Source organism: Aphis gossypii, chromosome 2, assembly GCF_020184175.1.
Source record: "Aphis gossypii isolate Hap1 chromosome 2, ASM2018417v2, whole genome shotgun sequence".
Taxonomy (NCBI): domain Eukaryota; kingdom Metazoa; phylum Arthropoda; class Insecta; order Hemiptera; family Aphididae; genus Aphis; species Aphis gossypii.
This window is the reverse complement of record NC_065531.1, coordinates 58958678-58968865: the sequence shown is the minus strand read 5'-3', so window position 1 is coordinate 58968865 and position 10188 is coordinate 58958678. Positions and strand designations below refer to the sequence as shown.

The 10188-nt window shown below is 29.3% G+C and overlaps 1 protein-coding gene across 2 annotated transcripts in view; it reads right to left on the bottom strand.

Annotated features, from left to right (window-relative positions):
* Positions 1 to 278: 278 nt before the first annotated feature.
* Positions 279 to 10188, bottom strand: part of LOC114129939 (discoidin domain-containing receptor 2-like) — a 218974-nt gene continuing 209064 nt past the window's right edge. For both annotated transcript variants that reach the window (XM_050202033.1, XM_050202034.1), the window contains exons 12-17: positions 8441 to 8622; positions 8200 to 8355; positions 7929 to 8038; positions 7233 to 7418; positions 6188 to 6422; positions 279 to 3964 (exon numbers count right to left, since the gene is read on the bottom strand). In XM_050202033.1, the coding sequence (XP_050057990.1) occupies positions 3665 to 3964; positions 6188 to 6422; positions 7233 to 7418; positions 7929 to 8038; positions 8200 to 8355; positions 8441 to 8622 (1169 nt within the window). In that variant the 3' untranslated portion in view covers positions 279 to 3664. The remainder of the gene's footprint in view (positions 3965 to 6187; positions 6423 to 7232; positions 7419 to 7928; positions 8039 to 8199; positions 8356 to 8440; positions 8623 to 10188) is intronic.

Sequence of the window (10188 nt, the reverse complement as noted above, 5' to 3'; positions counted from 1 at the left end):
AAGAAAGAAATATAGTAAAGAAAATTTATTTGTTTTCAAATTACACGGAATAACATATTACAGTAACCTCAATTTTAAAAGCATAATATAATATATACATTTTTCAAAACCATAATACGTACTTACTGTTCATCTTATGTAGATACAATAATACATTGGTGTACAGAAATAAGTCATTGTACTGTGTCTTAACGAAAGATGACTGTTCATTGTTCATCCATATTATTATGTGACGATGATAGGGATACTAGGATAGTGTAATAAAAAACTCACTCCTATAAAGGTATACATACATATTTATTAAATAACATTTTTTTTTCGTTTTTCAAAGACAGATGAATGTTAATAATACTGATTTATTATTTCTAAAGATAATTAAACAACAATATAGTCAATGAAAATACATTTTACAAATACATATGAATTTCAAGTTTATATTATAATATAATGTATATTATTCTTAAACATAATATTTCTTATTTATATATATATATTTATTAAAGACTATTTATTTTTATTTTTGTTTACAAAATGCTTAATGCAAATTAATAATATTATGTCTTATAAGTATTTCATTACCTATTGCAAGTTTATATTGTATATTTGAAGATAATAGCTTTACCTAATTATTTGATTAGGTTATAGCTGAAATAAGAGGAAATAATTTTGCGTTCCGTCAACAATAGGTATAATACATTTAAAATGTGTGCTGGGAATTTCTTATTATTATTAATATATATATATATATAAATATAATAAATATGTATAATTTTTTTTATTTTTTACAAAATTTTATAGACCAAAAAGTGTTAGAGATTGATTGTCTCTTAGCAACGTGGGCAATTGATTATACCCTCCATGTAATATTATTATTATTTACACACCATTTCATGCCACCCTTTGAAAAGTGCCATTTTATCATTTTCGCCGTCACGTGACCGCGGCCTAAATTAAATTCTATCGTAAATCAAAATTAGGGGTTTGATACTGAGGAATTTATACTATTTTGGAAAGTTTGGAGAAAAACGCGTACTAAACTATATATTTATATATATATTATATGATATGCAAATTTAAAAAATATAATTATATATCACACACACCTCTTAAAAAAAATAATAGCAATAAATAATTAAAAAAAAAATAGAAAATGGAATACTATAATTGTTTCTGAAATAAATATATTATGGATATATACTCGAACGATTGTTTAACTATAATAATAACAGATATTGGCACCATTTTATTTTAAATTGCACATTAAATTAGTTTATATTTAATATAAGTACGATTTATTGCATTTTACACGAGCTCAGCTAATCCACTTTTGAGCTTAATACATTGAAATCATAATTTTAGTATTATTTTAACCAATATAATATATTAATTAAATACAAAACATAAAAAATGATCCAAGAGGCTTAGTTAGAGAAAATGAGAAAATGTATGTACAATATAAATTTAGATCAACGCGATTATAATTTCATGATTCGTTTGATAATCACACATCGCAGCTAGTAATTAATAAATAAAAAACAATTGGAGAAAAAAATATTAAATCCCTTAAATATTAATTTAGAACAGAATATGACACTTGACGTAGAGGTCATATTCGTTTCAACTACTTGGAAAGACATTGGAGTGAGTTCATGTAATACAGCATTACACTTACTACCGTTAAAAAAACATAATAATATGATATATTTTAATAATAAGTAATAGAAGTAACATGGATAGTTTTTTTTTAAACAACATATAATTTTAACTACATATCCACTTGAGTTTTATACATTACAAGTAAATAAATATAAATAGTTTTGTATAAAAATTATTTTATCCTGGCCTAAATAAAAATAATTAAATTTAATAATTATTATACATATACATGCGTTGTTTGTGAAAGTGATAGCGTATATTAATTTAATAAGATTGTTTAAGTTTTCAAATTAGAATCTAACGCTGGATCTCGTACAACAGTAGACATTACAACATTATGTACATTAAATAAAAAAACGAAAATTGTATATACAGATTTACAACACATAGAAATTGCGTCCTCGGAAAATGAAATAAAAACTATAATATGTAATAACCATTTTCCAACACGTGTTTTGGGTTGAAACAAAAAAAATTTGCACTGCAAATTTTCAGCGTTTCGCCAATAAACGGGTTGAATCGTGGAAGACATTGCGTGTACAATAGATTGATTACATTTGGTTCTCATTAGCAATTAAAACAAGAAATATTTTTTAATTATTAGTTATTAATATCGTCCAACCGTCGGTGTAGGAAAGTGAGTAGGATAACGGATGGTGAGTATAAAACACTTATGTTCAAATGAGAAATCGAACACGCGAAATATTACGTGTACAATTGTTGTGCAAAACTATGGTAGCTGAAGTATACATATACTATGATACAATATGTATAATAAACTTTTATAACTCTGAAAATGACGTTAAACCGAGTTTAGAAGTCGAGATGCACACGACTATAAACTTAAAATATCTTGGCGTTGCGTTTGAACAGTAAACATCCCATACAACATGGGAGTGTACGCAATACTGTTTTTTATATATAATATTGTATTATATTACAGATGTGTTTAATTTAAAAAAAAACATTTTATTATATTAGTTATTTAAGAGTTTTTAGTCGAACGAAGCAAAACCAAAAAATTTTTTCTGCAGACCAAAATATTCAAACTACAAAGTCTGGTATGAACAATGCATCAAAAAAAATGATTTGAAATGAATTGATATTCTACGGCAAAAAAACACGATTTTTTTCACTGATCATTTTTACATACAACATAACAACATAAAATATTCTTTTAGTTTATATCCTAACAGTTTTGAGTATGTATTTGCGTTTGTTAAAAATAATATTAATCGACGTAATATTATCATGAGCAAATAAAAACTCGGATGAGAAAGGATGTTTAAATGGATATTTTGGTTTAGATTTTCTATCCATGGTTTTTGTTCGTTTTGTGTTTTTGATAGAACACCGTATTTGGGCCTACATTTTGACAAATATTGTACTCGTATAATTTATTATGCAACCGGTATGAAGTTTTGACACTGGAGAATACTATATGCGCATCACAAGTAAAAGTATTTAATTATTACGATAGGTATGCAGTCTTATAAATCCTAAAAATAATAGGTAATAATAATACTACTACCACTAGCAATACTAATAATAATCATTAAACATTAATTATTACGGCTTTGAGATGATAAATCTTATGGATATCTATTCATGTGTTTAATGGAAAACATTCTCTACGAACGGTGGTCAAGAAAAACAAGGAATAGCATAAAATAGTAGATCTGGATTGGCAGTGGAAAGGTATTGGATATGCGATCGGTGCTCGGCGGAATCACGACTACATGACTATCGCGAGATACACAGTTTCCACATTTTTTTTTTTTTTTTGAGGGAGGTGTAGTGGAGTGGTAGGGCATAGACAAATACTCGTTAAACGCATACCTGACTAAAAGTTCAAAAAACTAGTGCGACACGACGCGGTGTAGTCACCTTCATTGGAAGGATGTCACCATGTACTGCACTACTAGTCGAAGAGTGGTTGCCGTGGTGGGTGCATATCGGTGCGGGTGGTCGCGGAAGTGTGGTAGGACGTGTTCGGTCGCGAGTCCGATCATATCACTGGTACATAACCAAGGTTCTTGCGCTGGAGGAATAGATGTATCTCCGAGAACTTAGGCCGATCCGAGTCGCTGCGTTTCCAGCACTCAGCCATGATCTCGTACATTTCGCGTGGGCAGCTGGGCGGAGGTTCCGCGTACCTGTGTTTGCCGTTGGACAGGTACATGTGGTTGGCGTTCTCTACTACCTGTTCGTTGGTAAGCTCCGCCAGCGGTTGATGGCTGCAGAACATGAGTATCTCCCACAGGGTGACTGCGAATGACCAGACGTCGCTTTTCGACGTGTACTTGCCCTGCGAGAACAAACACGACCGTCTCGGCGTTACAATATTCAACACGGAATAGCTCTGTAGTGGTTTATTATTAGTTGTGTTTAGGGATTGATTATTGAACTTATCGAACTCTCGAATGTCCCGGATTTCGAACGGTTTGAAATTTAAATACATTGAACTCAAATATTATATCGAACAGTTCGAGAAAAATCAAGTTAGATATCTATACTCTTATGAATTATAAAAAGCCGAACTCTAGAATACTATTTATATTTTCCATATTCCTATCCCGTATTGTTCCATAAACTAAATTTAAAGTTTGAAAGTTTAAAATGTTCGAGTAAACAATGGATTTGATATTAAATTCGATCTCGAATAGATCGAAGTTTAAGTTCATAAAATTAGACTTATTACCAGTTATATTTAAAGTATTTTTTTGGTATTACGTTATAAAATGTATTCATTGGTGTAAATATTGTGGGGTACACTTTGGTTATTAATTTTGTTTTGTGTATTACAAATAAAGACATTTCTACTTAATTAACCTACATTTTCTATTGATATGGTTATTTGTAGTAAATATTTGTATCTACATATAAATCCCAGAAATAGTGATTAGCATAACAAAAAATATAATTAATTTTTATGTAATAATCAAAAAAAAAAAATGTTTTTATTATACTACAGATTTTAAATTATAATTAGTGGAAAACAAATGGTAGAAATCACATGCAACAAATAATAGATATAAATTGAATTTATATAATCATGTGTAAATACACCGCAAAAAGACGCTTATTGTTACTGTAATAGCGAGAAAGTTACAAGTTTTTGTTGTACCTATACCATAAGCTCTGATTTGTAAAATATAAGCGGGAAGAATAAGTACAAATTAATATTATCAATTTAAAGATAACAATTAAAATGCAATGTCCATTACATAACAAAAAAAAAATCTATCAACAGTGTCCAATATGTATTAAAGCTTATATTAAGAAAAAATTTAACTATTTTATCTACTTAATTATTAGTATTATTATTAGAATTCAATACATGGTTGTTACGTTTGGACTTTACACACGCGGAAAAAATGCAGACAACATGTATTGCACAAATTATTTGAAAAATGTTGTATATTGCGAGTAATACGAGTAATATAAACAGTAATCTAAAAGTAATAGAAATGTGTACACGAATAAGATATGTATGTTATAACTATAATAAATATTAGTCATTCTATAATGTAACTATTATACAGTTAATTAATTAAACTATTACTCTAACAAAAAAATGAAAATCCTCGAACATGAAATAGCTTTGAACTTTAAAAGGAAAACTTAAAAAAAATGATACCGTTTTATATAGAATTAAAAAGGTTTCATTCATAATTAATATCAATAACTATGTAGGTATGCAATTCATAATAGTCCACGGTTTATGAATCGCAAGTTTGTTTATAATGTTTGAGTGTTTACGCACAGTGATACATATTTTGTTTGTAATGGAATATAGAGGTATCTCGTTAGAAATTTAAATATTATAAGATAAATATAAATATAAAAATAAACACCAAATCTAATTAACGTTTAATAACAACTATAGTTTCAATAGCAGACATCGTAGTAACTTTTCCATAAACTATAAGGTTGTTATTACTGGCAACATTTTCAAAGTTATATTTCATAGCATCACACTTTAACCATTTTGAGTTGTAAATAAACAAATTTTAGAATAATTTACCTGACGTTTATTTAATAAAAACACTAAATAATTAAAGACACATATATACATATATATATATATTCAATGTTTGTATTACTTACTCGAATACTGCATGAAATTTTTAAATGAACAATTTACAGAACTAATTAATACACAGCTACTACTTATATACGTTTATAGCAGTGCGTCAGTGTATACTTAAGAAGTTTATCTGGACCGAGTACTTCCCAAGTCAAAAATAAGGTAAAGTTTTAAATATAAATACCATAGAGTAAGCAAAGTGAGTTCAAAATGACGAGTTCGAGTGGAAAGAGAAGTAGATTTTAATAATATCTCAATTATTTTATTATAGTGTTTTATACGTAGACCTTGACATCAAAATAATGCGTAGGTATCACTAAAATAATATTATTATCTCTAATGATATTATGATAATCGTTTTATTCATACATAATTTTCGATTAAAAATAAATGTATTTATATATTATATAATAATAATAATAATAATAATAATTGACTTACCAAAAGCAAACTCTCCCACGACATCCATCTTATCGGCAATCTCGACTTAGTATCACTAACGTAATAATCCGAATCGTATTGACTACAGTACAACGCGTGATCGGATATTTTCAGTGAATAGTTTTTTCCCACCAAGCAATTCCTCGCGGCTAAGTCTCTGTGGACGATCCCTTTACCCTCTAAATGTTTCATGCCTGATGCGATCTGAGTGGCAAAGTATAGCAAGCATCCGTAACTGTGAGAATAAAAAAATCGGAATCAAACAATTTATTTAACGTACGAGTATCTAACACCATTTTTTCATGATAAATATTTTACAGATAATAATATGGTTGTAATAATAAAGTGTATCTATATAGAAAAGCTATGTATTATATTATTTTTGAAATGTTTAAAACTAGAGGGATTTATACATTTTGCTTAACTTGTGGTGATTTTTAACACATAATACTATTATCTTACCGAAAACTATTCTTTTATAGATTAAGATAAAAATTATTTACTTAAAAACATTTTTTTTTCATGATGTGCATAAATAAGTACCTACAATTTATTTTACATCGTAAATAAGCGTACGAAATACTAGAAACAGTTTTTTAAACTCTTATTTAATTTTAAATATTAAACGCCCTCTTTCGATTGACTGTGTCAAATATTTAAATTTAACAATGTCTTGATCTATACCAATTAAATGTCTTTTTTTAAAGTTATATAGTATTGGTTAACTAGGTAACTTAAATATTTTATAAAATTATTTAATAACTGTAAGTAAATTATATCATACCTATTAATGTTATAACCATTGTAATAGACATCCATAATTTTATAAGTGAGATATAATTATATGTTAAAATTTTTAAATTCATTTAAGTTCAATTAATTTAAAATAATTGAAATTATTACACCAACAAATATCTAATGTAGTGGTATTGGATTTTTATTGGCATTGGTTATTTTAAAACTTGGTTAAAAAAAATGAGTTTTTTTTAAACTAACAGTGATATGTGTGTGAAGAGTATAAATAATAGTATATCAATATCCTTACTTGATTGTCGGATGAGTTTCTGTGGATTCCGTGGTTTGGACCTTTAAGAAACTCGGCAAGTCACCATATTCACAATATTCTTGTATGATGCACAAAGGTTCGTCAGGGCTGCACACACCTACGATTCGAGCCAAATTCGGATCCCGAACGGTGTACAAGCACTTTGTCTCCCTCATCACGTCTTGTCTAAAGAGAAATATACATCAAAACACAATATATTTATTAGAGTTATACTTTTTAGTACTCGTATACGTGTTGTCAATGGTTATATTTTGTAAATTTATTTTCTATCTATCTTCGCTATAAACATAAAATTTAGTATAAATCGAATCGTCGACTTACAAAATGGGTATTGTCAACCAAAATCGAAATATCGTTATCGTCATGTCAGTCATTTTTGTATCGGAGGTAAGTAGGCAAATGACAAATAAAATAACATTTTTTTTCTTGTGTTATTACGATAATGGCGTGCGCGCGAAAGAAATTGTAAATAGGGCACGTTTTTCGAAGCATGTCGTTTAAGGCGGAAAATTGATTTTCGATTCTCGCGCGTTCTTATAATAATAATAATACAATACTCAGGTCTAAAGTATAAGAAAATAAAAATGAAAATGAAAAGAAACTACGGACATAAAGCAAAAATTGTGATGTTTATAAATATTTTTTTATTATTACTATTATTATTATTCTACTCACTTGTTTTGTTCACCACAGCCACGGCGAAGCGATTTGACGATCACTTGTCTTTTGTGGAACGTCGACGTGGCATTGTACTCGGGTATGCCGTCCGTTTCGCATAAGTGGATCTATATAATATGGAATTGACAGTTGTTTATTAAATATCATTGAACATTCCAATCACGTTTGGCGCGTTCGGGAAGTTACCCTACACCATGTATGTGTATGAAGAGCTATCGGGGTTAAGTTAGGGGGTGGGGTGTTTGGAGGTGTGTCAAAGTACGCTCACCATTCCGAAATTGCCTTCGCCTAGTTTTTCGATCACTCGCAGTCGGTTTCGAGATATCTCGTACAGTGATGTTTGACTGCACTCGTCCTGTTTATCTTCCGGAAGCTTCATGCACGTGAACACACCCGGCGTGAAATGTTGTTCCTTGCGCTCCGTCTGAAATAACCGAAGTAAAGAAAAATGAGAATCGTAAATTCCATCTGGTAGTTGTTTCAGGGTATGTACGGATGTCAAAACACACCTTGACTATGTCGATGGCCGCATAGTAGTTATGTAGGTTTGCCGGCAGCGATTTGTTCAGTTGTTCGGATTGCAAGAGTGGCGGGGGTCTAGTGATAGGCGGTGGTGGCGGGTTCAGTGTGTACATCGACGGTGATGAGTATTTAACGTCGTCTTGCCCGAAACTGCCGACACTCGTGAAGTCTAAAAAAGAATTCAAATATAGTACCGGCTATATAATATCACGAACGATAGTGAAAAGTCCAAAACAACCCCCCACGAAGGATTAAACCCATATCCCTGTATATAAAATTCACACAATTTCAAAATATTTAAGTCACCGATATAACTGTGAAACCAAAATATGAACTGTCAAAACAGTGACTATAAACACAAATTATTGTGAATGTTCGAAAAAGTGATAAATTCTATAGCGGTACACATAAATTAATTTTTAGCAGTTTAAATTGTTTAATGTATATAAATTAACTTTGTTTTAAAATTAGAAATCTGTTATTAATAATTATTAAGTATTATTAAGTATTATTATAAGCATGTATGTGGATACATTTAACGACTTGGATACACATAAAAAGAACAGCCACTTAATAACAACACTTTATAAGATGGTTTGACAAGAATTGATTTTGATTTAGGTTAATTAAGATTGAAGTAATATTTAAGTCTCTTCACTATTTTCTATTTAGCCTTCAAGGAGGATTATCAAGAATAATGTCAGAACTAAGCGGAGATATTATAGTGGATTTTAGTGATTTGTCAATCGAAACGAAATAGCTTATTTAGGATTTTGGTAGTTTCTTCTTTGTGATTGTATATATATACACATTACACATACGTACACACACACACAATCAATTATAAAATAAGCATTTATAACAATATAATAGGTACTTGTAATAACTAATGGTTACGTTTATTAACGAATGACTCGAGCTAATTGATTTAGTTAATGTTTATTACGACTATACAAAAGTTAAAAATAAAAATATTGTATTTAACTGTGCAAGATTAAAGTTAATGAGTGAAAAATACTAAAACAACACAGTGAAAAAAAAAATAAGCTAATCTCATATAATGTAATGACTGGCAACATTTAATTTTGTTGAAATAATAATTAACCATTTCGTTAAAATATACGCTACAATTTTTTTTTTTTAACGTTCAATATCTGTAGTGGCAATGCAATGAATACGCGTTTGCGTCTGCTAAAAATTTTAAATCAAAAAATAAAGCGAATTCATTTATATATATATTTATATCCAGCCATATTATGACAAAACAAACAACATATATCCAATTAATTTTTAATTCAATCCCCAGCAGCTGGTGCATATATGTGAAAACATGATTTTAACTCCGAGTTTAATTATTTTACGTCGGACACTTATAAAAAAAAATTATCACTCTACTCGATGAAAATTATTATGACAATTCGTAGATTTATCGACGACAATGGCACCTGTGGAAAGCCAATCACACGATATACAAGTATAATATCGCACTGTACGAATATTAATAATGATATAACACGAGAATCAGTGATGGATTAAAGGAAGGGGCCAGAGAGGTCTGGGCCTCCCATGGCCCATAAGACGTGTAAGAATATAACTGTGATATACAATTATTTATGACCAAGAAATATTCGGATTTCTGATTTTGTACTAAATATGTAAAAAAATATTGCCCCCCCCCCAAAAAAAAAAAAAAAACCAAAATGCTAGATCTGCCACTGACGATAATGCCTCGCAA